Source organism: Nyctibius grandis, chromosome 3 (assembly GCF_013368605.1).
Source record: "Nyctibius grandis isolate bNycGra1 chromosome 3, bNycGra1.pri, whole genome shotgun sequence".
Classification (NCBI taxonomy): Eukaryota; Metazoa; Chordata; class Aves; order Nyctibiiformes; family Nyctibiidae; genus Nyctibius; species Nyctibius grandis.
The window spans coordinates 74,555,357-74,583,320 of NC_090660.1; the positions used below are offsets into that span (position 1 = coordinate 74,555,357).

The following is a 27,964-nucleotide window of genomic DNA, read 5'->3' on the forward strand; positions in this document are numbered from 1 at the left end:
GCGCACGCGCGGGGCACCGGGGATGGAGGTGGCGGTGCCCGGCGTCGCAGCAGCATTTGGAAGCCGGCGCGGAGGCGGGGGTCTGGCGCCCGCCCTGGCTGTGTCCTCGCAGCCCCCCGGCGCCAGGCGCGCGAGTGGCACACGCGTCCCTGCGCCGTGGCTTCCCGCCCTCAGGCCGCCGCCGCAGCGCTCGGCCCCGGCCCTGGGAGCCTTGAGGGGCGGCCTGGTCCGTGGGCAGCCGCGGAAATCCTTTGGCAGCCGCTGTAACGGAGCTTTGGCTGGAATTTGGGGCGGAAAACTGGCGTGTGATTTAGGCAGCGGAAAATCCGCAGTGTCTCGTTAAAGCGGAGCGCGGAACGGCTGCGAGCGGTGCCGCCGCTGACAGGAGTCGCGGGCCCGGGCCTGGGCCGGGGCTCGGCCTCCTGCGCACCCTCCTGTGCCGGTGCGGGTTGTGAGGGGCCGGCAGCGGGCAGGCAAGTGTGTATTTGTGGGACGGTTTATGGGGTCGCGGTTTCACTGAGAAGATTGAGGATTTATTCCAGGTGGGTTAAGAAAGTAAACAAGACTACCTGGGAGGGAAGCACGTTCACTTCCTTTTTGGTGTGTTTTATACACAACAGTATTCTTAATAAAACCCGGCGTTTTCAACCTTAAAATGTTTCCGGTCTCACTGAATAGTCAGTCTTTTAGAAGTCAAAGCCATGGAAAATTCATCTTTTTGGTGTTGTAATTTTTTAGTTTACACAAGCACAATGAATACTTTGTCTTAAGGGGCTCTAAGGGAAAAAGGAGTGATTGGCAGGGTATGTTAAGAGAAAACGATATATGGCTGGAGGGCACAGTGTTGTAGTTACAGCTGTGTGTATGAGGGGAAAAAAGATCTATATGCAGCACATTTTGCATAGGTTACTTGCGTATGGCCATGTGAAGTTTACTGGTACCATCCCTGTGGTGATGACAATAACTGAGGTTTGCTAAGATCTTTTAAGTCACTCCATGAAGAATGGTTCCTTTAGATAGCACTGTGTGAATATTGTAGAATTTTATTCTTAAACACGTGTATTTCCAGTGCCAAACTGTTACTAAATTTCAGTATACAAGTATATGAACTGTCCTGAGAAATGTAACGTTTGATCCAAAAATCAGGTCTGAAGCAAACAAGTTGAGGAGAGCTGTTTTGATCCTGGTGTAAATTTCTAGAAGACAAGAGACCTTGCACTGGTTGAAGGAAGTTGTTTGCCTAAGCTGCTATCTTGGCTCTGGAAGAAAAGGCATAAAAATTTGCAGCTGATGCAGAATAATCTGTCTCAGAAAAAAAATATTCCAACTCATAAGTATGGAGAGTTCTTCTCAAGTAAAAATCTGCTGGTGCAATCCTGCATAGTCTTACTGGCCTTTTAATATGTCTATAAAATGCTGCTGAGGTCTTTGCAGTGTCATGTATGTGGCCACAATTTATACAAACGTTCTGGGTACAAAGCAGCTCTGCTGTTTGCTGCTCCATGTCACTCGCTGTCTTCCGACCACTGTAAAAACTCCGCCTGTATTGCAGTAAAAGTCTGAGTAGAGAAGTTTTCTCCAAGCCATCCATTCATAACTTTCCATATTTCTAACCCTTATTCCTATCCATTTTTCATGCTTACTTCATGAATAAGCAGTCAGAATCTTTGAACTACATTTAATGGAAGAAGCCTTTAAAAACTGGAGGGAGTGTCTTTTTCTTTCTTGAATTCTGTCCCTTCCAGGTCTGTTATTTAAGAGCCTGTGAAGTAATCAGCACCGCTGTGCCAGGTCAGAGCAAAACATCATCCCATTTTGTGTTTTCCCCATGCTATTTCATATGCATTTTGTTTTTATTATTAGACTGCTGCTACGGAGTGGCAGCTCGAGGTTTGACGCTGGCTTCTGGCTGAGATTTCACTTGTCCTTTTTTCCCCTGACCTGATGCCATTCGTTTGGATCTCAGTTACACGCAAAACTAGACTGAATTCTCTGCGCTTCTATGTTGCTACCTGGCATTTTATCAGTCTAAAGTGTAAGCTGGGTCTTATGCCCTCATCTTGTACCGCAAAGTACTCCTGGAAACCCTCACTGTTCTGTCACTCTTTCATCTTACTGTCATCACCTTTACAACTCCTTTGCACCTCCTCATTAATAACTCCAAGTACAAATAGCTGTCCCAATCATAAGAGGTTGTGCTAACCCACTCTTTACTACTATGGAAAGTGAGGACAGTTCTTTAAAAAGTCAGACTCTTATTTACATAAGAATAGATAGATACTTGTCTATGCAAAACTGCCCTTTTGTACATGTTTTTTCACAAAGTACAGTAGTTTGTGTGGTTGGTGCTCTGGCTATGTAATTCTCACAACAAACCACTTACACTTGTAAATAAATATACGGCTAAAATAGTTTAAATATATATTAAATAAATATATTTTAAATGTGTATTAAATATATGTATTTCAAGTATTTTTACTATTTAAAAGAATAATCTTGTTTAAAGCTCAGAATGCTGAAGGGGGGGAGGGGAGTTCCAGATTTTACCATGCCTTTCAACTCTTGTGTATCCTAGATGGTTTGTCCAACTCTAATGGCTCTTCTAATTTTTATATACTTTATTATACGGGAGGCCTGGTTTTCTGTGATACTGGACACTCAATTTGCAATGATGTGCTCAGCACCTCTGAAAGATAGCACAAATTTGACTCAAGAATGAAAGCAATAAAATGATTTTTTTTAATAAAGGTTGTTCTTGCTAGTATTTGTGTTTTCCTTTTTTGCCAACTGTCACTTAAAAATGTAAACTGTGAAGAAGTCTTCAGAAAGACGACTGTAAAGGCAGAATGTTACGATTAGAAACCACCAGTCCTGTACAGTGAGAAACTAACACAGATTTTGCAACTCAATAAATAGTGTCCACTGAATAATATTTAATAAAATGTTTACCTCAGCAATAACAAACTATGAGAAGTACAGTGTTTTACAGAACAGATACATCAGATGGCATTTGTGCATTTAGTTGCAGCTTTTCTTGCCTAAATACAGAAGATGTTTAAGTGATAAGTGTGCTATGAGCAAGCCAACTCTTAAGGCTCATTTGCTCAAATGCATGAACCCACTAAAAGACAAGATAAACGAACTTCGGTATCTCGAGCAGGCAGGTACTTGTACTGGGCTAACAAACACCTTTTAAACCCCATAACATGCAACACAATCGTATGGATCAATACGAGCAACGCTTAACGTAGAGAGCACTTTGTGGGTGTTGTACGTAGAGCTGTGTGTACACAGGATTTCAGCACATTTTTACTTGAGGTGAACATGCCTCCACATTTTCAGGAATAACTACATACATTTAAGCCTAGCTGAAGGATGAAGCCCTGACCCGACGACTGCAGTCAGGGGGATCTCTGCTGTCGGCTTCGTGCAGTGAAGAAAGCGCATGTGGGATTTCGATTGCTATTTTCAGACTTGCCCTTTGCTTCTCACCCAAGCCCATACTGCTCTGTACTTAGCCCGTACAGCATCGCTCCTTCTGCCCCCTTTCCCACAGCGTACCTCTTCACCGCTTGTCCCGGGGGGAATGAGGTGACCTACTCTGCCTCTGTGCCTGCCTCTCCGGTTGGTGCTGACTGCAGTCACTTTCTCCTAATCCCCCAGTTCAGATCCCAGCAATGTCCCCCATGACAGAAACCAATCATGCATCACATTAACTTAGTGAGATATTAATTACATTTAAGAATCAAGTCCTTCTCCTCTACAAACAGTATTTCAGGAATTATAGTTTGTCTATAGATATTATTTTTTTTAACTTAAATATATATAAGGTGTAATAAATAACATTTTTTTTCTAGAAGTGAGAAGGGAAATTAGGTTTGTGAAGCTGTTGATGTTTCTCCTTGGTTTGCACTGTCTCCTTGTGCCGAGTGAGTCAAAAACTGTCCTGTAGCTCCAATGTACAACCTGGAACGCATCGGCCACTTCTGCAAGAGAAGAGACAGGCACAGCGCTGAGGTACCCAGCATCTTTGCCGTCTGAATGCAGTTCTCAGCAAAGCTTTACATGGTGATGGAATCACAATATGAGAAAATAGGAAACTGTTGCTATCGCCAGAAAGTTCCTGTTTTGTCATTTGTTGGAAAATGTCATTAGAAGCTGGGTAAGGGAACCTCAGCCTGGGTACTGTCTTTGGTAATTAATGGTGAGGCACTGCTCCTAAACCCCCCCTGGACCCAACAGACAGGAGAGGGCCATGCTGACAAGTCACTGTACCATGATGTGTATAGTAGGCGCTCTGTTGGCACAATAAAACAAAGCATTCCTCTTTTCGGTGCCAGGGGTACTAGAGGGATACACCAACGCCTGCAGAGATTGCAGCCCTGTGTGTGTACCCACTCGTGCCGGCCAGCCCCCACTGCACCAGTGGCAGCACAGGGGCTGCTAAAGACTGTCCGTTAAAGAGTATTTAATGGAACGGCTCCTCGGTGGTCCAGCACTGAACTTCTTGTTCTTTGTCAGCTCCAACGATTTCAGATGAGACAATCCATCTTTCTATCCATTGATTACTGGACTAAGCAGTTACACTGGTGTTACATATATGTTCTTAGAGCCAGAGTTTCTTACCCCGGGCAAGTTACTTACTGCAAAGGGCCCTGCAGTAAGGGTGACTGCAGCTGCGTGCCCTTCTCTTGGGAGGAAGCGTTCAGCTCCTGTTCAGTGTGCTGAGTTCATTATTAGAGAGGTGGATGTTTGAAACAACAACTTGTCATACACATCGGATGCAAAAATACCCGAAACACAGCCAGCATGTTGTTCCAAAATAATATAACTTTTTAAAGACACTTTTGGAACAGGCTGGCACCTTTCCTGTGGGTAATGAAAGAGCTCTAAAAACTACGGGGGGCTTAATACTGCAGTTGAGTCTCAGCGCTTCTATTTAAAGGCATAAAGCAGAAGCGTATTCTCAGTTGGAAAGACCGTACGATCTCATTCAGTATTTTTATTTTAAGAGTGATGTTACAAATTTGTCACCAATAAGACATCTGAGTTTCAAGTCACTAACCATATTTTTTTGTTTGGTGCACACACAACTGTACTTGGATATTTTACTTTCCTCACTATTTGTATTTACTGTGCTTGATATATGAGTGTAGTTGCAGTCCTTATCTGTCCTGGTTGTCTCACATCCTGCTCTTTGAGGGTTTTTTTGAAGCATGTACTATGATTTGTCTGCGATACTTCTGTTCTAGCGCCAACTAAAAAATTAATTTACTACGAGGAGTATTAGAAAGATTGGTTAGACTCGGAGTCTTTACAAAACTAAATACAGGTAAATGGCACATGAATAAGATTATAAAAAATAATTGCTAGATGAATACAGTATTGCTGTATTCCAGTAGCCCAAGAAATGTGCATCTGGATCATTTAACTGCTGTAATAACTATTTAAAAGTATTTTTCTGCCAGTAATAGTGGCAGCTGATAAAGAGCACCATAAGAGACCTGTACCCTTTTACTCTAACCAAAGGAACTTACAGAAGCTACTTCAAACTTATTTTGAAATACATCATAATTTTTTTTCTTAAATTATAGCCATCTTCTAATTCATGTAAAGGTTTTGCTTTTTTATGAGCCTGCTAATCATTTAGATGTCCTCGGAAGCCCATGTTCACATCATGCTTTTTACAGCGACCAACACTGTGAACAAGAAGCTCTCTGTGAATTAGTCACTTTATAGGAATTAGAGATTACTTCACAAATTAATCTTAATTAAATAATTCTGAATTCACCAGACAAAAGAAAAAAAAACACCCCAGTGCTCTAACTCATTCCCTGACACCAGAGCCAAAGAAAATAACCCGTGGTATTTAAGAGTCCCGTCAGTCCCTGAGCAATGAAACCATTTTCCAGCCCCAGGTCCTCTCCAAGAGGAGTTTCCCTTCCATATCCCCTCTGCTTTGCCGTGTTTTTTTTTTTTTTGACGAAGGGAAGAGCAACAACAGCTTATACCAACTAGACGAAATAAACGCATCAGAAAAGCACTTTCATAGAAGGAATTAACATAGAAGTAATTAATGCCACTTTCTATACCTTGGCTGCATCAGCAGAGAACCAAAGCAGTCCCAGCCGCGGCTGGGGGACAGCACATCCCCTCAGCCCTGTACATCCCCTACAGCCGGCTCTGATGGGTTTGGTGAGGGATCGCCAAGGTTCCCAGGCAGGCACTGAGGAGGTGCTGGTACTCCTCTGGTGCTGCCCGCCGCCTTCACTTCCAAGGGACCAAGTCCCACTTGGACCTATGCTATATTTTACATTTTTGTGTGAAGTCCCTGAAGCTGGAGGGACAAAGCTCCAGGACATTTCCATCAGGCCCCGAGCACCTAGATGCAACGGTTAGTCTAGGCAGCCTTTTCATGTATTAACTCTAGCAAGGTAAGTAAGCTTGAAATCTTTAGTTTCATCTAAGTATCTTTAACGTCAATTTACTTTTTCACAGAGAAAAGGTGGTAGCTGCTCCTCAGCATTCCTACCTTGACAGGGTGGAGGTATCCATCCCCTCGGAGGGTACCCAAACCCTCTCCTGGTGACTCTTCCTCATCCTGAAGGCTGCGAGTGAGGTGTGCGATATAGGTGGTGGCCAGGAGGAGTACGTCCAGCTTGGAGAGCTTGGTGTCGGGTGGCACAGAGGGGAGAGTCTTCTGCAGCTCGAGGAAGGCATGGCGCAGGGTTTGAACCCGACTGCGCTCTCGGGCCGCATTAGCAGCGGCAGGCCTGCACGGAGGTGCCCCAGCCCGCTGCCCCGCCGCCGAGGGCGGGCAGGAATTGCTGCCGGCAGCAGAAGGCAGCAGGGAATCGGGCTCTGCGCCCAGGCCGGAGATCTCCTCGCTGCTCTCAGGTAAGTGTCCACAGTCCATTGGTGACTTCCCCGGCAGGGAGGGTCCTGCAACCAACAAGAGCATCCCTCAAGCCAGACGCCGCACTGCGCCGAAGCGAATGCTTTCTAAAAACAAAGATTATCAGAAACACAAGTGCTGCCCGTGCCAGGAAAAGCTGGGATGCCGCTGCACGAGCTGCTTTTCTGCTCCCTACTTATAAATTTGATATCACACACAGAAACAGAACTTAAACTCGTAGCAAAGATTGGTATTTAATGTTTTTCTTTTGGACAGTATTACGCACAGCAATTTCTTTGAATCATTAATAGCCCAAAGATCACCCGGCTCTTCTAAGAAAACCCAAAAGGCAGCGCTGAGCAGAACCGCCACGGTGGTTTCCATTTACAGCCAACTAAAAATTAGGCTAAATGTGATATTTTTAAACACATTATTTGTATAATTTGGGATGTGGGACCGTGTGTGTATTTTCTATTTACCTGCCATTATTTTATTGATGGTCTCTTAAGTGATCAGTGCTCCACAGATTACAGAAAGAAAAATACCATTTTTAGATGCAGTGGGGAGTGGAGCCAGAGAGCACAGTACCGAGTTTTTGAAGGGTGAAGCTTGGTCCACAATTTTAGAGGATCAGGAACAGATTTCTCCTCTCCTCCCACCCCTAACGCTACTCAGGAATTTCCATGCTTATCCTGTAGCTTGTAGGTTTTCAAACATAAAAAGCATCTTGTAAACTGGATTTTGGCCATTGGGGGGCAAAAGAACCCTTTGAGAACAGCAGCAAAAAACTTGAGCTAAGCTGAAAATAACGACCGTGAGGTCTTTTACTGACTTTCAGAAAAGACGGTCAGTCAGCTCTGCCTGTCAGAAAACACACACTCCCTTCATTCATCAATTCCACAGTAAAATGCAATTCAATCAATATTCCCCAAAGCGCAGCACATCTTAGCTAGAACAATACCTGATCCGGTTGTCCTCACTCAAGCAGCTCTTCGAGGTGGCTCAGACAGATCCCGGCTTTCACGTGTTGGCACCGCTGTTGCTGTGAGATTCCAGCTAAACAAGGAAGTTACTAAGAGTTATTAAAACTTTTCATTGCATTCAAATACAATGTAATTTAACAAATTTAAATAAAATTGATTCACATGAATATCTGAAGATCTATGTTCACAAAAATTAGGCCTTATTTTGCAAAGCATTTCAACCACACGCTGAAGTCCCACTGAAGTCCCTGTGTAATTGCAGCAGATAATGGCAAAAAAACCCAAGACAATGAACCAAGTCAAAGATTTGTAGCAGGGAAGAAGAAAGGTTTCTAAACAATCCTTTTTGCAATGCTCTAATTTGATGGTCTTTAGAAGACATTATTATTTGGGGTGTTTTATTGTGATTAATTTGCTGCTAAACTGGCTCACAGGGTTTTATCAGGTTATGTTCTCTTAAATAGTAGTACAGTTTAGACTGAAATTATTTGTGAAATACTCTGTGTGCATTATAACTGTAAACCAAAGGAAAAAAAAAAAATCTCATTACTCTTTTCTTATTGTTGTATTTATGACCAATATAAAACAAAACTCACATTAAGTCTACATGAGCTTGTCTTGAGTGAGGGCTGAAAAATGGTCCTTAAATTGGTTATTAAGTTAATAAAAAAGGTCCCATGTGCTTTTTTTCTTGATATTTTCTCATTGTGTTAAAGCATAGTCAGATCTGGATGCATTTTAGTGGCAAAAAAAAATCATCACTATCGCTACCGCAGAGTCAAGACAATCAGGAAAACTGGCAAAACTGTTTCAGGTTTATCAGCAGGATTTCTCATTTTCCATCCCATCGAAATCCCACTGAAATGAGGAATTCTTCCCTGGTTACTGGAAAAGTCTGGATCACCCAAGGATGCAGACAGGCTGGGTTAGTATCAATACCTGCTCATCTGCTGAAATACAGGACTAAGACTGGTTTACAGGCAGTTTTGATTTTGCTGTGTTGGTGTATAACCAGATTTAGCACTGGAATGACTTTGCGTGACATACAGCACATAGAAATGCATATACCTAAAAACCTCATTTCCTTCAGTGCCTCTTGAAGTAGGAGTTTCTGTTTTAGGAGCTTCACACCTACATCGGATTAAATCCTGGGCCTGCGGAAAAAAAGGCAAAATTTCAGCTGTGGCAATGAGAGATTTCCGTCTCAATTAGCTTCTTTGCTCTCAGATTTCCCATCAAATACATAGAGCAAATGGCCTGGCAAAATCCACTATGCAGAAATACAGGATCTACTGCAGGTATGTACACACCTGTAGCCAAAACACAGCGGTTCCTGGGCCAGCATGGCATTTGCTACCCACCGGGGCTGGGCAGTGTGACCCTTCGGGGTGCACACTCTGGGGGCTGTGCTCTCTGCGAACCCAGGAGACACCCAAACCTCGTGGTCCAAAGAAGTGTTGCTGAAAACTAAAGTAAATAAAACACCTCTGGGCAATAGTCGGTTTCCATGTAATCTCCTTTAAAGTTTTACAAGAAAGAGATTTGGTTTTTAAGATAATTGCAATGATTTTTGCAAACACCCACTTGCTGCCTGGTGTGCAGCGAGACCTGGAAATGGGGGTGTGAAAGGAGGTCGAAGTATTTGGATTATTCCTAAAGCATTTCTATTGCAGTATTTCTAATGCGGGCAGATGCATTCGTGTTTTTACATGACATTGCAAAGATATCATCGGTTTGAAATCTGATTAGTTTACAAAAGAAAAGAGCGCAACACTTATTTTAGTCCTATATCCCGTGTGAATGAAACGGCGATGAAGGCAACGTGCCCACACGGACAAGGAGGAGATCGAAAACGCCAGAGCAGAGTACGCAAATGGAAAAGAAATAGGTGGAAACCTTCGATAAACTTGTTCGCAGCCTTTTCAGTTGCTCCTTGGAGGAAAAAAATATAGTGAATCTGGATTATTTTGCATCGCTTTTAAAACAACCTTGCCGTTTGCGTAACTCCGGTGACTGTTAACGAAAATACTTTCTCTGGAGCAGCGAAATAGGAACTTGCCTGTTCCCGTGCGAAGGCAGCACTGGCGCTACCCCACACCGCCGGCCCGCGCAGGCTGCGCTCACTCCCGCCCGCTGCGGCCGCAGCTGCTCCCTCCCCGTCCCGCAGCCCCAGCGAGTGAACCCGGCTCCCCGCCGCCTCGGGACGACCCGCCAGCTCCGACCGGGGGGGAGCTCGCGCTCCCTGGCCCGGTTATGAACTTACCGTTCCCTCCCGGAGGTGGTCTGCCCTGAGCAGCCCCGGTCCGTCGCGTCCGGCCCCGCGGCGGCGCTTATAAGCCGGCGCGGCCGGTGCGTGCGGCGGGGCTGGGTCGCACCTGGCCGCCGGGCTCCCGCCGCACAGCCCGGGCGGCAGCGACCGCCCCTTCCCGGGCGGGTGGGTCATTAATCACGGAGCTGTCGGGGAGCGGCATCGCCTCCCGCTCCCCCGGGGAAGCCCCTCCCAGGTCCGTGCGGGCCCCGCCGCGGGCCGGGGCCGGGGCCGGGGGAGCCCCCCGCGCCGCGCTGCCGCTCGCCCTGTACGCGCTGTTTTTCTTAGGATAAAGTAACGGGTTTGCTGGAGGAGAGTAACTTAATCGCTGGGCTGGGAGCTCGGGCGGTGCCTTGTTAAAAGCGAGTCCTTTCTCCCCGCTCCGTCGCCGCTTCTCTGGCTTGCGGAGGTTCTCGGGGGGGGGGTCCTCCGGGCGAGGGTCCGCCCCGCAGCAGCGGGGGGAGCGGGTGGTGGCTACCCGGGCCCCTCCCGTGGGGACCGACCCACGCGCGTGGGTCCAAACGCGGGGTGGAAACACGAGCGGGCTGAGGCGCGACGGGCGGGCAGAGGGGCGATGTGAAAGTGAACGGGGAGCGATTAAAAATTAGTAACGTTAATGAGGAGGGACAGGCAAAATAAACACCGGGGGTATAGAATTAGCCCAGAAAAACATTTTGAACGAAGCCCGATTGTGCGATAACAGAGACACAATAAATCAAGCCCCGGGCGCAGTATAAAAACAAAGTCTGAGCGTTTCGTTACCGGTTTTGCAGCCAAGAAAATTGAGGACTTAATCTTTAGCGATAATTGTGAGTCCCGGGAAGGGACGAATTAGGGGCGGGAGGGACGAGGCTGGTGAGGACCCGCCGTGGGACGGCTGTGCAGGGGGGGCCGGGCACCCGCCTTCAGCCCGTCCCGCCGGGCGGCTGCAGCCTCCGCCGCTGCCCGGTCCCAGTCCCGGCCCCAGCCCCGGCGTCAGCCCCGGCCCCGGCCCCGGCCCCGGCCCGGCAGCGCCCGGTGAGCGGCCGTGCAGCCGCTGGCCCTCGGGGGCGGCACGAAGCGGGCGAGCCGCCCCAGCAAACCGCTCCGGCCCGAGTATTTGACAGCCCGCGCTGAGGAGGACGAGCAGGAGCTGCCGCGGGCAGGAGCTCCAGCCCCTGCCCCAGCCCCTCCCGGCCCCGACCGCCCCGCCGAGGCGCCGCCAGCCCTCCTGCCCTCGGGCTGGTGTCCACAGCCCCGCGGGGCCGCCTCCGCCAAGATGAGAGGGCTGGATGGCAGGGGATGCGATCGGGCTCTTTTAAAGGAGATGAATTTCATTACCAAACCGAAACTGTGCCTCAACATTCATCTTTGCCTGGTGCTGGCAGCCTCGGTGGGGGTGTCCCTTCTTCCATTAGGAGTTGCTCTGACAACAGCTACTCCGTCAGGATTTACAAGGCCATGATTAGGGGCTTCACCTGCACCATGGACCGGCCTTCAGCCGCCTGGTGCCCAGAAGAACAAAGGCTGCGGCTCCCAGGAAGGCGGAGGAGGTGCCTCCAAGCAGCCCTGTGGAGCCGGCCTTGCACCCCGGCTGGCCTCGCATCCCGGCTGGCCTCGCATCCCGGCCCACGTTTCAGCCCGGAGGATTCCAGGCCTGTCTGCAGCTCAACTGAGCATTGTCAAACCCTTTCTGCAGCTAAAACCTCTTAGAAATTCACTCGACAGACACACCTCTCTCAGCCAGCCTCCAGGGCTCAAACAAGCAGTTCTTGAACACGTCCTTAAACTTGCACTGAAAACACCCTTGCTGATACTGTGGTGTGACATGGGAGAACGAACCCCGGGGAGCAGGAGACTTGCTGTCCAGCTCTGGTTCCCCTGGGGCTCCTCTTTCATTCTGTAATTGCCAGCCGTGCACTGACTGGGTCCAGCACAAAAGTCTGGGGCGCAGTTTTCCCACACCCCAAGGAGGTGTCCTAGGTCTGCCTGCCCAAGAAATGTCTACTCCAAAAGGGCTTTTAACTAGACTTTGGGACCCTCAGCAATGTTAATATGGGTCAGAGGATGTAACAGTAGGTGTCCTAACTGCCTGAGACTTCCCAGCCACCCTAAATTATCAGCTCATGAGCACTGTGCTCTTCTTCTCCTCTGCTCTAATGTAATTAATGACATAAAATATGTATTTTTTGACATTCCCATTGTACATACACTGAGTTCAGCCTCAGTGCAGGAAAGCCAGCAGTAGGAGTTGGAAGCGAAGTGGTGGAACTGCCGTTACTGTCTTTTGACAACTCCTAATCCAGCTTGCTGCAGAGTGCGGTTAGAGAGATTGCATAGTGAGATTTGTGAGTGGGGTTTGGAGAGAGCGCCCTGGCTGCTAACACAGTTACCAAAGAAGAGGTGCATTAGATATATTAAAAAAAAAACAAAGCCAATATATATAAAGGTAGAGATAGTTGTTCTTTGCCCCATCAAGACTTTCTCCCACCACAAGACGACTCCTCCATTGTAGCCACGAAAAGAGATCCAGTGATTATTTTCTTTTATCAACCCACTATTTAAGTCTAAAGCTGTAACAACCTGCTGCAGCTGTTTCTTCTTCTTCTTTCCCAGATAAATGTCTGAGAATGACTTTCCTGCCTTACCTTCCACAGTATAATTCAAATCTAAGAAACGCCAGGGTCACAGAAGAGGCAGATTCCCAGTGTGATTTAGGTAAGGAAAAGTTCTACCAGAGAGAGAGTGATGTTTTTCCAGGTACACTTTGCTCCCTTCATGTCACATTATTTTCTGGTTTTACAGCTACAATTCAGCATGAACATTCATGGTATTTCTTTCCAATTTGTTCATTTTCTCCCATTCCCATTTCCGTACAACGACTGAACACATACGTTTGCCTGCTGGCAAGGTGGAGCGTGGGTATTGGTTCTGCTGGCGGACTGGCACAAACATCGCTCATCCGACTGAAACAGTTACGGCACAAAGTCCCGCACGGGCCGTGTCTGCTCAGGGCCCACTCATTCCAGCTGTAGCTTGGGAGGAAGTCAAAGGTGAGACACAGCCACAGGAGAGTCAAAATATGTTGAAATTCAGAACTTCTGCTTCATGGGGACATCCCAGCATTCACAGTGGTAGTGCGTTCCAAACACAAACAAATATTTTGAAAATTTCCAATTAAATACCTTTTTCCCTTGCTTCAAATGCCATGTTGTTAGTGTGTTGTAGGACTACAGCATCTTCTGCAGTTACGTCAAATATGTTATATTACAGCGTAGCAAAATAATTTTTATTGTATTTTCTAACTTACTAAATGTAGAGCTGCTTCTTAATACTGGAATACTAAAACACATCAGTGCCTCTCCAGTATGCTCTAAGAAAGATTTTTAACATTAAAAAAGAAAATAGGATGAACATTTTTAATTTAATCTCTCCTTCCAAATTTGCTGATCAAAGTAGTTTACCTTCCAAAAATGTTGTCTTAATCAAAATGCCATTTTAAATTACAAAGTCTTTTGATGAACATTTTCATTACAACTCTAAAACAATAAAAAAGTTTAAAAGTTGCTCTCCTACCCCCCTTTAAAATTGTTCTTTCTCTAGTTTTTTCCATCCAGAGTCATATATCCAAATATTTAAAAATAAATGTGGGATTTTTTAAATCACAAACTTCTCAGAGGCAAGTTGCAAAAAGGAAGCCCAAGTGAGTTTACTATTCCATTCTCCCAGCTCCCACCAAGCAGCAGACATCCCCTTCTCTCAGTAATAATTACTTTTTAAATATATCTAAAATACATATCAGAAGGGCTCCATTCTAGTGTGTGTACATAAGTGTTAGAGCATAATATTAAGACTTAGTCTACATTATTTAAAAAGACTTAAGTCCTGCCATAATTCCATTTCACACCCACAGATATTTAAGGAAATACTTCAAAACTATTCCATCCTAGATCCCAAGAAAGGTGTCCAGTTTGGAAGGGTCTCTGTTAGCTCAGCCGCCCTCACTCTAGGAAAAGAGAAAGGAAAACCAGGGTGAAGGATGAGAACCCCAGGAGAGCTGGTGCACAGTTTTCCCTCGCTAGCAGCCACGTGAGAGGAGAGTGGGACCCAAGCAGGGTAAGGGCTGGCTTTGCTGGAGCGAAAGTGTGAATATTTATGCATCAAACGACAGCGTGACTGATTGCACTCCAGGGGAATCGCAGACTTACAATGCAGGGGTTTGGGGCAGGCCAAGGAATGGGACTGAACACACCTGTATGTGGGTGGGATGTAGCCAAGCTGTTACAGCGTACTGCAAGTAAGAGGGAGATTAGCTCCAGGGAGAGCGAGATCCATTTTGCTCTTTCACCAGTGGAAGACTTTGATAGGGGTTTGCTTTTGCTAGACGTGAGTTGCTTGGCTGTAGGGTTTCTGTGTGAAACCCCGTGGCCCGTGCTGTACGGGGAGGGAATAATTCAGTCAGGTCTTAAATATTTTATTTAATGTACAATAAATTAAAATCTTAAAGCCAGAAATGCTCAGAATGTATGATAAATAAGTCACACTCTAGATGGCTTACACGGCATAAACCACATGGAGAAATACTAAAAATCCATTAAACATTTTTAAGTGGGTGTGTGCAAGGCAGAGGGAAGTGTAAGGGTGGAACAGCTTCCTCCGATAACACCGTGCTAGGAAGATCGGGAGGTGACTTTAATGCACTGCGTTGAGTCAATAATCCAGCAGCTGCCACTTGAAACGTGCACCAAAAGTATTGACATTCTTCTCTGGGAACTGCCTAAAGAACAAGCAACTTTTTAAATGTAGGCTTTTCTGTCTTCCTCGACCTGACTGTCATTGATGACGACAGCTAAAACGTGCTTGGTTAATACTAATTTTGGTAATGGACTAGTAATGACAGCTACACATCAGAGCTTTATTTGTTGTTTTCTATTCTCTTACTCTGATGGCAAATCACTGACTAGCTTTAACAGAAGCATGAGGCACCTCAGCGTTACAATACCACTTATTTACTACCTTAGTTTTGGAAATCCGTTTCTTTTATAATGAAGATAAATATCTTGTTGTTCAAGGGGAGAATGCATGCAGGAGTTACATTTATTTGAATTATCTTTATCAAAGGGCAATAAAATATGAACAATAACAAAATACACAAAACATTGAACACAAAAAAGACAGATCCTGATTTCCTTTCTTATTTCAGAGAGGGTCTCAAGCATAAGCTGCTGAGCTGACATTCACACAGAGAAACTCCATTGGGAAAGGTTTTATTCCAGGGGCAGTTTACAGTCTGGGCTTTCCTTATCTGTATGTTTGGAATTTTCCTGTATCTGAAGCCTTGAGCATTCGTTTAATTACTCGAACTGGTGCAAAGCAGTCACACTCAAGTCCCAGTTACTTAAAGCAGAATTTGAAGTATATTTGAAGTGAATTTATATATGAATGTATATATGAGTATATAAAGTAAAATTAATGTGCAATACTCCCAATCCAAAAATTAATCAGCACAGATATCATTAATCTTCTTGTGCCTTCTTTCCTAACTATTCCACATTATTCACCAGAACTTGGAAAAATCCAAATGATGGAAATGATTTTTTAGATCTCGAATGATGGAAATGATTTTTTAGATCTCAAAAATCATGTGCTAAGAGCTCCTTTCTTTTTGAAGTAAGAGACTACAAGTGTGCCTCTGCATAATTGCTAAGAGTATCGTATATGGAAAGCAGCAGCTACTCGGGTATTCAGGTCACAAACTAGGTAAGACCCTGGTTAAAACCAACTCTTTCTCGAGGAAGTTTAAGAACTAGGCAACTGGTTTAGCCTGCCACGTGCTGAGGTTTTTACATGCTTTTAGTACAGAGCATTGCTTCTAAATAAATAAGCAGTCCCCTTGTTTTTCTGAATGCTATTCTGTCTGATTTTGAGACCACAAAGACACAGATAACATATCCAAAGAGATGCCAGGACCTTTCTTTGTAATCTTTGAGGGGAAAAAAAAAATCCAATAATGGCCAAATCTTCATATTCTGTTAACTTCTGGCTTTTAGAACTCAGCTTCCTTCTGCTATTACTTCAGATTCTTCTCCAACCTACATCAGAGAGATCAGAGAAGACAGATGAGATCTTCATGTCAGAACCACACCAAAGCCCTTATTGCTCCTGTCTTCATTAATGCATCCCAGGATCACACAACATTTCTACAAAATTTATAAGCAGTGTTATCAGAAGCTGCAGATGAAAAAAAAAAAAAGCCTTTACCTATTGTGAGGATATCAACTCGTGCAGTGGAAGCCCTGTATTTTTTTCCCAATGCCAAACCTGAGGGCAGACTAATCTGACAATCTGGGGTATTATACATACCCTTATATTAAAACAGACCAGCTTTTTCCCCCACACAAAAATGGTGCCAGTTAACAATTCTGGCCACATAAATTTGTATCAAATACTGATAATTGTCAAGTTCCGGAAGAAACAAAATCTTAGTAATAATCAAAGCAATTTCTCATATAAATGAAATCAGATAAGACTCAGCCTTTTATTCCAAAACATTTTTCTATGAACTACGTGATTATACGCAGCTTTACTGGATGCATAATTAGTGATTACTGTGACAGTCTAATATATTAAACTCTCCAAGAAAGGAAGGTCTTATTGCTCCAAATCTCTTTTTGACTTAAAGTATTAGTCTATTACATGGATCATTTCACAGCTGGCTCTGATTTATCTTGGTTTGGATGCAGCAATTAATTCTGCCCAGAATTAAGAGAACAAAAAGATGTAGTCAGTCATTTCTTAGTCTCTGGTTACAGTGTTATTTGATTGAAGAGGTAGGGTTCAAATACGTATTTTTTTAGCAGTGAACTCCTAGAATCCTTCAAGGCCACGTGACAACATAAAACCTCACTGGTGGTTTTTTTTTCCTAGCAAAGTAAAATCTAGTTGTTACAGTCACAATATATAACATTTATGATTTAGTGACTGCAAATAAGCAGGTTCACGTATTAATTGATTTCCCTCAGAGCTCTGTTAGTCAGGATAGCTACTTTGCACAATATACCGAGATAAAAAATCAGAAGAAAAACAAGGATGGCCCTTCCAGATCCCCTTATTTTTATCAGTTATGCTCTGAATTATAATCACATACTTTCCCATAATAACAGATCACGTGTCTGAATCCTCATCCTGAAAAATCAATGGGCACACCTTGAACACTGAATGTTTTTTTTTGGCTATTTTTTTCCCTTTCTGCCCCAAGCTCTGAACTTTTGGATGGTGTGGCTTTTATAGCTGTATCACAGGCAGCTCTATTCACTGCTTTATACCTGCATATATAAAGAAATAATATAGCATTAAATTAACTTACACCTTGCAGTATTTTTAATGTGAAATTTAAAAAAATAGGAATTTTTAATTGGTTACCAATCTAAAGTTCAAATGTGAACTTTAGATCAGTAACTGAAACACTGTGTGTACACAGTGATTACAAAACTTATGTATCTATACATATATTCTGATTATGGTCAGAACAGTACCAAGGGGAGCTGTTCAGGTGCTTGTGCCTTATTTTTTTCCCTTTTGGTACTTCTAACACACCAAAAAGCTACAATGGTACTGCAGATTGCTCTGAAAGCATCAGAATCTTTACTGGCAAGGTCTGGTCTCACACCTCCTAGGTCCTAGGAACAGTTTTTGGTGGGGAGAAATACTACCAACAGTAGATGATGATGGAGTTAGGAACCACTAAGGCAAATCTGACATATCCAAGTCTTTGCAACCAGATGGGATGCACCCCAGGGTGCTGAAAGTGAATTTGAGGAGGTATAGCTGTTATTAAATAACTAGTGGCAGTAATGCTGTCCTCCAAAATGTAGCATTTCATCTTGCTAGATGAGGGCAAAATCATTGTATTTTTTTTCCCCTCAAGTTTGTTAAAGCAGCTGCTTTCAACTTTTCAGATACAGGAGTATGCCTACAGAACATGTAGTAGGATACAGGAAGGCAAATAGTGAAACAGTGTTTATATCACTGCAGTAAATTAGTTTATTGGAACTGACTTCAACTGAATAGCTTCCAGAATTACACAGGAATTACAGAATTTATTTATATATCCCTATTCAAGTAGCAGTCTTTATTTTAACATCAAATTACTTTTTAAACCTCCCATGCAGATTTCTGTTTTAAAAACCTGAAAACACAGAATTATTTCTTTACTTTGTTAATTTGATTCATGCTTTGTGTATGTAATAGTGATTTTTGTAATTTTGTAAATTAGTTACACAATAAAAAATGTGCAATGCTAACACAGCAGACTAGAAACGTTAGGAAGTTTTGAGTTTTTATCTTAACAGTAGCTGTAAAAGTATTGACAACAAAGGATAGGAAAAAAGTAAACACTGCATACTGGATGTCAGTTTCATTTATCTAGTAACGATTATAATGAACATGTAACACCTGAAAAATAGATATGCAAAGCTTTGACTTTGCTTTTTGTTTATGTTACCATCCTAAAGTAGCAGGTCATTCCTGATACAATTTTGATGCAGCCATTTAGAAGATGCAACTCACTCTAAAGTCACTGATTAGCCCTCTCTATATATGCATTCTGTTTAAAACGTTATTGACCTACGGTTGGACTTGGTGATCTTAAGGGTTTTTTCCAACCTAAGCGATTCTAAATATTCATGTATTTTATGTAGAAGGTTTCAAACAGTCTGGGTTTCTATGTTCATGAAAGTGTATTACAGCCTGCAGACCCAGATTATTTGACCTATAACCGGCCAACAAGTTGCACGTGCTATTTGGTCTTCTAAAGGTCTGGGAAACAGCACGTACCTCCTGGAAGAGGCAGCAGACTAATGCAAGCAAATGTGTTCCTGCCAGCTTGCCAATCAGCAGGCATATACCTCCCCACAAGAATGTGTCTATATGATATCTGGTCATCCAGACATGGAGGAGTACATGTGGCCCAGCTGGCAATCTGCTCATCAGGAGATGTGCACTCTCTCTCAGCGATTTGAAAAAGTGTTTATTCTTTTCAAGGGCACGGGGGTCTATCAGTGCATGTGCTCCGTTACTGTATTTTAGAACCTTCCTCTCTCCCAGTTTTGGGCACAGCCAGCAGCACAGAGAACGGGAGTGGGGAAGCATGGACACAGGAAAGAAAGGATAATTTCCAAATCTGTAGTCTCCAGGTAAACAGCAGAATTCATGGCCAAAAAGGGATGCCTTTTGTCACTGCCTTTGTGACGCTGAATGATGAGGCAGTGTTAAGTACTACAGATTCGGCATAAATTAAAACTACTCTTTTTAATTCCCACTACTGAAATTTAGGTTTAGAGAGAAGATACTGCTGTTTGTACATAATCTTGCATGTTTGTAGTGAGAGTTATATTTTTCCTTCTAAACAGATAATGAATTATCATGGGCAGAATCATTCAGCACCACATTCAGCTGAATTAATTCAGCAAGACTGTAACCATGGATAGAGAAAATACCATGAAGATACACAATACTGTAATGTTAAAATAGTCCTACAAATGCACTCACATTCACCTTTGCAAGTAGTGCATTTCTTCCAGAAAAAAGAGAACCAATCACTAAACTGGTGAATTGCCCACTGAAACCTTACATGGGCCACAGTAGCCACAAACTGTTTATACCCCCTCTCCATTCAAATAGCTCTGCTTCAGCAACACCATTTAGTTTCAGAACTTCATCTCTTCATCCTTACACTTTATCTAGCATTACCGCTACTCCTCTCATATCCCATATCGTGGCCGAATAATTCAACGGCAAGTAAATTCCTTACATTTCTCTTCCACAGCCTTCATCACTAACTGCTGATTGATACCTTCTAGACGTCACTGAGGAGATGTTTGCATTTTTCCTTCAACACCACCACCAAGGAAAGGCAGTGAGACACACTATAGCTGCTGGAAAAGGCACTCCAGCTCTGTTCAAAACATGCTCTCAGCTCTGCCAAAGTGCTCCAGCTGATATCTCCAAATATTTAATGCACCTAATTCTGAATCCAGTTGGAGTGCTTGTAGACTGTTCAGTAGCTAAAACCAGCTCTAGGGTGCACAGCTAAAACTACACTGGTTTGTATCTTAACTTTGTATTTCTTCTTCTTCTGAAGTCAAGGTTGAATATTTTTTATTTTTGAATTTTCAGAAGTTTGCTGAAATTGATATTCAGTAAGATAACAAGATCTAAGTTACCTGGAGGTAACGTATTCCCCCACTGCCCTCTCAAATAAGAGAACTATAATCTGTAATACAAAATAAACATGATTGTAAAAGTTATGTTTTGGGTATACAATCATTATAATCTTAGTACCAGCCCTCCTCAAAAAATCTGTCATATAATGGGCCTTAATAATTCTATTTATTATAATGCCAGTTAGATTCATATAAACAAAAGCCCAGTATACATGCAGAACATGTACATTCTTACCTGTTGTCAAATATACATTACTCTAAATAGATTTCAGACCCTGCAAATCACCTCAAGGCATTTATAAACATTTAACTAAACAAATAAATAAATAAAATGTTGCTAAGAGCACCTGGCAAAGAGCTAAGAAGAGCGAGAACTAACATTGCTCACTGCAAGTTCCTTCCCTGGGAACTAGAACTATACAGGATGTGCAGGGTGGCTAGGAGAGCGGCTTTCAATTAGCTGGCACAATCCAGTGTACTTATTATATGCTGACTATATCATTTAAAGACATTACTATATTGCCAGTTACAGAACATACACCGGAGAGACAAAAGTGACTTTCCCACCAAATCCTGAATTGCAAACCTACTACGGTATTTAATTCCATGAGTACGGAAATGTGGGCAGAAACTGCTGGTTATAATTTAAGTTTACAACATCAACATTTCAACAACTTCTCTACTCAGGGAAAATTAATAATAGTGTATCCCATTGGAAGGTATTAGGTAACTTTAAAATAGTTAAGTGATTTGTTTTCTTTTAATCACTTCCTGCCAATATCCATAATTCTCTCTAAATGTTCAAAACTAACTTAAAATCCAATATAAAACTGCTATTGTTTTTATATCATCAAAAAAGAAAGATTAATGACATATTTCAGTAATCTAGTAATAACTGGCTTTTTTCATTGTTCAAGCTGTATGTAATCCTCAGTGGGTCTTAGATGTAGGTTAAAAAGGTATTTAATGCCTGTTTTTCAGTTGCCAAGGTCAAACATCACCTAGCATATATAGGGGAAGAGGAAACATCTGTTGGAGTAATTTATTTGACTAACACAGAGAGCAGGATTAAAATTCACTAATTTCTTTGGTCTGATACTGAATTTCAATTAAACAATACAAGGTATTTTTCAGTTTGACAAAATTTCTTTACGTGAGGGAATACTGTGATTTGTTGTTATTTCATATCTGCGTATACTCTGAGAATGAATATTTCTGTATTTTGATTTTTTTTCCCCAAAAAAACCTTCTAAAGAATTCAAAAACCTTTAGCTAATTCCCAAGACTCTCTGGTTTCCATGGAATTCCACTAATAACAAGATCAGTGGTTACACATGAAAGTGTAATGTACAGCAACCTTCAGCCTCCAAGATAAAAGACCTGCTTACAAGTTATTTTAAAATATTAAATGCATGTCATCTGATTGTAGTTTATTCTAACCTTTATGTGAATCAGAGTAAAATCTTCTAGACTAATAGTAAAAAAAAATTTAAAAAAATTCACTCAAATAAATTGTTTAATTTGCAAATGTAGGTTAATACAAATATAGACATTTTATTCCAATCAAGTACAGAAGACGCAATTTTTGCCTCTCTAGGGTCAAAAGGGATTTCAACAGGGCCAGGATTGTACACCAACTTCTTAATAATGGGAAAATTTTCGTCAAGCAAAGCAGCTCAACAATTGGACACCTTTTTAACACAGGAGAGTAGAATCAGAATGCTTTGTTTCAAAGGAGATAGCGGAAGTCTTACACCAAAGAAAATAACTTTCTGGGAGGTGCTGTACATGCATGTTCCATCCTTCATTAGAACTAAGGGGAATGGTAAATGAAAAGTGTAGTTTTGTTCAGCCTGGTCCAAAAGACAGAATGCTAATAAAGATGAAATGCAAGCTGACACAACACTGAGCATGTGGATAAACTCATTTTACAATGGAATTAAAAGGAAAAAAAAGCATGTTTGCATGGCATAAGTATTAGGCTGTAACCCTCTAAATTTCACAAGCCTGGGCTATGCACTGGAAAATAATAATGTAGTAGTACTATTTTGTGGTAACTAGTGCATTGTTCCTGTAGTTCTTGTTTTTAAACTTCTCCATTGCTATGTGCCTTCTGCAGCAGGAAAAATAATCAAGAATGGGCATATATATGACAAGGTCAGTTTCTTTTTAGGCTGGAATATATCCATTGTCATATGAAGAACAAAAATGATACTTTGGAAGAGAGCAGGTCTGCGCTTTGTAATTCTTCTTCCCTTCTCAAGGGAAAGGGAGCTATTTTTAATCAGAACAAATAATCAGTAGGAACAAAACCGATGGAATGGAAAGTGGTAAGTTGTCAAGAATAAAATAGCATTAAATGTTGCTCAGTTAAATTTTCAAACATACTCATAAATTCTGATTTGAATGTAAAATAAAACACTACACTTAGTAACTTAGTTACAAAAGAATACCTGTGTCAGTTGAAATTATTTATTTATTTGATCTACAGCATTGCACGAATGATGATTTTTTTGTTGGCAAGTACAGCTGATAAATAATAAAAGTTAGGTTAGAAGTAGTATTAAAAGTCTGGAAGGAGTGATATTAGGTCCTAAATACTGAAATAAACTATTACTACAGACAAAACTGGAAAAACTATAGGTCCCAAACTGCACATCCTTATCAGCAGATTTTATTTCCACACAGTTGCATTAGAGTTCACAAGGCTGCTTATCACAGAATCACAGAATCACAGAATGTTAGGGATTGGAAGGGACCTCGAAAGATCATCTAGTCCAATCCCCCTGCCGGAGCAGGATTACCTAGATCATGCCACACAGGAACGTGTCCAGGCGGGTTTTGAATGTCTCCAGAGAAGGAGACTCCACAACCTCTCTGGGCAGCCTGTTCCAGTGTTCGGTCACCCTCACCATAAAGAAGTTTTTCCTCATATTTATGTGGAACCTCCTGTGTTCCAGCTTGCACCCATTGCCCCTTGTCCTGTCAAAGGATGTCACTGAGAAGAGCCTGGCTCCATCCTCATGACACTTGCCCTTTACATATGTATAAACATTAATGAGGTCACCCCTCAGTCTCCTCTTCTCTAAGCTAAAGAGACCCAGCTCCCTCAGCCTCTCCTCATAAGGGAGATGTTCCACTCCCTTAATCATCTTCGTGGCTCTGCACTGGACTCTCTCTAGCAGTTCCCTGTCCTTCTTGAACTGAGGGGCCCAGAACTGGACACAATATTCCAGATGCGGCCTCACCAGGGCAGAGTAGAGGGGGAGGAGAACCTCTCTCCACCTGCTGACCACACCCCTTCTAATACACCCCAGGATGCCATTGGCCTTCTTGGCCACAAGGGCACACTGCTGGCTCATGGTCATCCTGCTGTCCACTAGGTCCCCCAGGTCCCTTTCCCCTACGCTGGTCTCCAACAGGTCTGTCCCCAACTTGTACTCATACCTGGGGTTGTTCTTGCCCAGATGCAGGACTCTACACTTGCCCTTGTTATATTTCATTAAGTTTCTCCCCGCCCAACTCTCCAGCCTGTCTAGGTCTCTCTGAATGGCTGCGCAGCCTTCCGGTGTGTCAGCCACTCCTCCCAGTTTTGTGTCATCAGCGAACTTGCTGACAGTGCACTCTATTCCCTCATCCAAGTCATTAATGAATATATTGAATAGAACTGGTCCCAGTACCGACCCTTGAGGGACTCCGCTAGACACAGGCCTCCAACTGGACTCTGTCCCATTGACCACCACTCTCTGGCTTCTTTCCTTCAGCCAGTTCACAATCCACCTCACTACCCGATCATCCAGACCACACTTCCTCAGTTTAGCTGCGAGGATGCTGTGGGAGACTGTGTCAAACGCTTTACTGAAATCGAGATAGACCACATCCACAGCTTTACCATCATCTATCCACCGGGTTATGTCCTCATAAAAGGCTATCAAGTTGGTTAAGCATGACTTCCCCTTGGTGAAGCCATGTTGAGTGCCCCTAATGATCCCCCTATCCTTGATGTGCCTAGAGACAGCACCAAGGACAAGTTGTTCCATCACCTTTCCGGGGACGGAGGTGAGGCTGACCGGTCTATAGTTCCCCGGGTCCTCCTTCTTGCCCTTTTTGAAGACTGGAGTGACATTCGCTTTCCTCCAGTCCTCAGGCACCTCTCCCGTTGCCCACGACTTAGCAAAGATGATGGAGAGTGGCCTAGCAATGACTTCCGCCAGCTCCCTCAGTACCCGCGGGTGCATCCCATCAGGGCCCATGGATTTATGGACGTCCAGATTGCTTAATTGGTCCCTGACCCAGCCCTCATCTACCAAGACAGATTCCTCCTCTATCCTGACTTCTTCTGGGGCCTCAGGGGTCCGGGGCTCCTCAGGACAGCCTCCAGCAGTATAGACAGAGGCAAAGAGGGCATTCAGTAACTCCGCCTTCTTTTTATCCTCTGTCTCCTTATGTGAGTAAGGAATACATATGCTAAACTTTGAATTGTTTAAATTCATCTAATGTCTAAACGTCTGTAGAGCACACACATCAGATTTTCTTTCTTGATTATCTTGATGGTCTTGAGCTGTTGCTACAGGAAAATGCTCATCAACTGTATAATGCACTGGAACATGTCTATTAGCAGTAAGCTATAATGACGAAAAGTGATAGTTTCTCCTTCTGCATATTACTGCATGCACAGGATCAACCTTCACCAGTGTTGTTGGCAGTAACCGTACTTCCAAGAATTAACTTCCATATTATTTTACCTTTGTGGAAGATTACAATCAAATGTGTATGACAGAAACTAGGAACACTGGAAGTAAAGTTATTACTATTAGCTAGTCTACTGATTTATAACCAGAAACTGAAATCTATTATCCTGTCTTCCAAAGAAATAAAGACAATAAATATAACATGGTTAAAAAAACCTGAAACTGATTTCAGATGAAATTCTACCTCATGTACTTGTTTTCCAACTGATTCAGTAAACTAAGAGGAAGATGTCTGAGGAACATACCTGAGCTTTTACCTGACTTATTTTTTTCCAGGATTCTTGGCAGAGGTTTTCTTTTAACTTTGTGCATCTCAGACAAATCTAAAAAATTTGTTTTTTCTTTCACAGAGTCATTGTAGTGAAAGGGAAGAGTATAATAAGGTGTTTCAAAGTCAGCTGCAGAAAACAAAGAAAAAAGGATTAATTCAATATCCCAAGAACCATATCTATTTTAATATCCAGTACGACTGATCACAGGTTCAAATATATCTTGTGTAATAAGCTGTAGGATAAAATTCTATCTAATTTGATAATTGAGAATGGAAAACTTTGTATGAAATTATGGAAAGTGCTGCAAACACTGATGAAGATGAATATTAAAGCAGGTATTTCCATTCAGGTAGAGTTATTTGAAAGGGAGTAAATTCCATTACATAGCACCTCCTTATATCAGTAGTTATTCAGAAGACAGAATATTACTTTCAGAACCATTGCCATTCACATATGGCTTCCAAACACTGAGCAGACTGCAACTTTCTTGGGCCTGAGGCTGACAGGCTGAGTGCTTTTCACTTCATGTCTTCAAAAATAACTGATCCTCATGAGATTTCATGAATTAATAATTTGAGATAGCATGGCTATAAAGAACATGCTCTCTCCCCCAAGTTACATATCACAGTTTGTCTTCTGAAAGCAACAGTGTAACTGCCACCAATTTTATTTTATAAATATGGTCATTCAAACCATTTTGAGTAATTTGAAGTCTAACGGCTGTTTCCAGATACTGCAAAACGGGAAGACATGATGTTAAGTAATTTATATTTTAATCTGCAGTCAACTCTATAGCAACAACAACCCCTACCCCACCATTTTTTAAAAGTTTATTTCAGGTTTTGCTTGAGTTTCAAAACTAATTTGTTTTCCCGCTTCAAGAACACGTTGCTGTTTCTTTTAGGTTTAAGGCTTTTTTTCCTCCAAGACTTTTTTTTTTCCTTTCCAAATTTAAAACTTTTACTTCTGCTAGACATGTATCTTGTGAAGGCCTTTAAAAGGACTGGAAATTTTCACAGATCAAATACGTATCAACAAATAGATTTTAAAAGTCTGATGTATTTCATGCATATTTATTCTAGAATGCCCAACATTTTTTTTTTTTTAATATGGAAAATAATCAAGAGTATTTACAAACATTCAAAATGTACTAGCTACTCCTTTCCATAATTCTGGGAGATTGGGATGGGAGGAAAAAAACACCACATGAATTAGTGCTAAAATTAAATTTTCTGATGGAAAAGTTCAATTTCTACTCCTGTGTTTTTGTCTCACCACCAGTACAAGTCTCATTCTTAGTATATTTACTGTTAGCTGCCATTTTATTGTTTCTATAATATCGCAAATAAGCATGAAGTAATTGATTAGTTTGCTTACAAAAATGTGGATAGTCTGCACGTTCATTTGTCATTCTTTCTTTGCTTTTTTTCCTAGCAGCTTTGGAGGCTTTCCAGTTCACTAGGAACTGTCTTTCCATTTCTTTAATTTCTTTCCCATCAAGGCATTCTGTCAAAGAGAAGAGAACATTTTCTGTGAAACCTGAAGTTAACTAAAAGGCTGTACAAAGCTGCATGTAATGTGTACCGGTTCTATATTTGCTCTCTTCGAATCTTTTTTGCTCTTTTTAGTCTTTTGGTAAAACAAATACCCAATACAGCTTGATATTCATATTCAAGCTGCAAGAGTGAGTGAACACATCTTAATTACAAAAGAAAGCATCTATTATTTTTATAACTTTCAAGGGAAATATATATATTTCACATTCAGCTAACGTGCAACACCTTATAGAAAGTTCTGAAGAAAAGCTATGCTCTTACACAAGGTGTATATATATGTAGAAATTCAGGTTAAGAGAGAGAAACTGCATATCTTAGCAAGCAAGGAATCCTACTGATCATGAAGACAGACAGATTTGGCTCTTCAATGTTAAATTTATTCACTTAGGTGCCATAAAGCTAATGCTCTGTGTTCCTTGGTTGCATCTGTATCTTTGAGTCAGACCAAATGAAATATCTCATTTGGCCAGAAATTTAGGTTGCGTTAGAACTGTCCTAAGGCATTGTTATTTTCATTGTACAGATAGGCTGCTTGTTTTTCTTAATGGCCAATATTTTGTACTCTCAGAAAAAAGAAAAACAAGTTCTGTAACTACAACTTTTGAGAAAATTGCCACCTTTATCCAAAAAAGTAAAAAATGAGCAGATATTTTTTACTTGTTTCTACAGTATGTATACTTACATATAGAAGACTAAGTTGCTTCCTTTTATGCTAAAATTATCTCAAAATAATAATGTAAAATGCATCACAGTAAGGTTAAGATTAACAAATACATTCATAAGATAAGTGTAAACTGCTTTTAAGTTTAAGGACAAACATTATATAACAAATTAAAACACGGTAAGGTATGACCTGTACAACTGTAACTGTACAACTAAAACACCTAAGCAACTACTACAGGCTGATAGGAGAGTAGACTAAACTTATCTTTGAAAATCAGTTTCACAACATCTGGAATATGAACACAAAAAAGTCTTACTGTCTTATAACAATCTC

At 42.1% G+C, this 27,964-nt stretch overlaps 2 protein-coding genes across 2 annotated transcripts in view; both read right to left on the reverse strand.

Moving 5' to 3' along the window:
• Nucleotides 1-3,872: 3,872 nt before the first annotated feature.
• On the reverse strand, nucleotides 3,873-6,940 carry TCF24 (transcription factor 24). Its single transcript, XM_068397202.1, has 2 exons — nucleotides 6,533-6,940; nucleotides 3,873-3,986 (listed from the first exon to the last, which is right to left on the reverse strand). Exons 1-2 carry the CDS (start codon nucleotides 6,914-6,916, stop codon nucleotides 3,873-3,875), a joined length of 498 nt encoding a protein of 165 aa, XP_068253303.1. The 5' UTR covers nucleotides 6,917-6,940.
• Nucleotides 6,941-11,091: 4,151 nt separating this feature from the next.
• PPP1R42 (protein phosphatase 1 regulatory subunit 42) overlaps nucleotides 11,092-27,964 on the reverse strand; it is a 28,471-nt gene continuing 11,598 nt past the window's right edge. Inside the window, exons 6-8 of the mRNA XM_068397203.1 lie at nucleotides 26,789-26,917; nucleotides 25,385-25,537; nucleotides 11,092-11,480 (exon numbers count right to left, since the gene is read on the reverse strand). Of these exons, the coding sequence (XP_068253304.1) occupies nucleotides 11,092-11,480; nucleotides 25,385-25,537; nucleotides 26,789-26,917 (671 nt within the window). The remainder of the gene's footprint in view (nucleotides 11,481-25,384; nucleotides 25,538-26,788; nucleotides 26,918-27,964) is intronic.

Excerpts from the sequence above, each read along its gene's own strand:
- TCF24 (XM_068397202.1), bottom strand. The coding sequence starts at position 6,916 with ATGGACTGTGGACACTTACCTGAGAGCAGCGAGGAGATCTCCGGCCTG. Across the intron at positions 3,987-6,532 it reads GATACCTCCACCCTGTCAAG|AAGTGGCCGATGCGTTCCAG; the intron begins GTAGGAATGCTG and ends CTTCTCTTGCAG.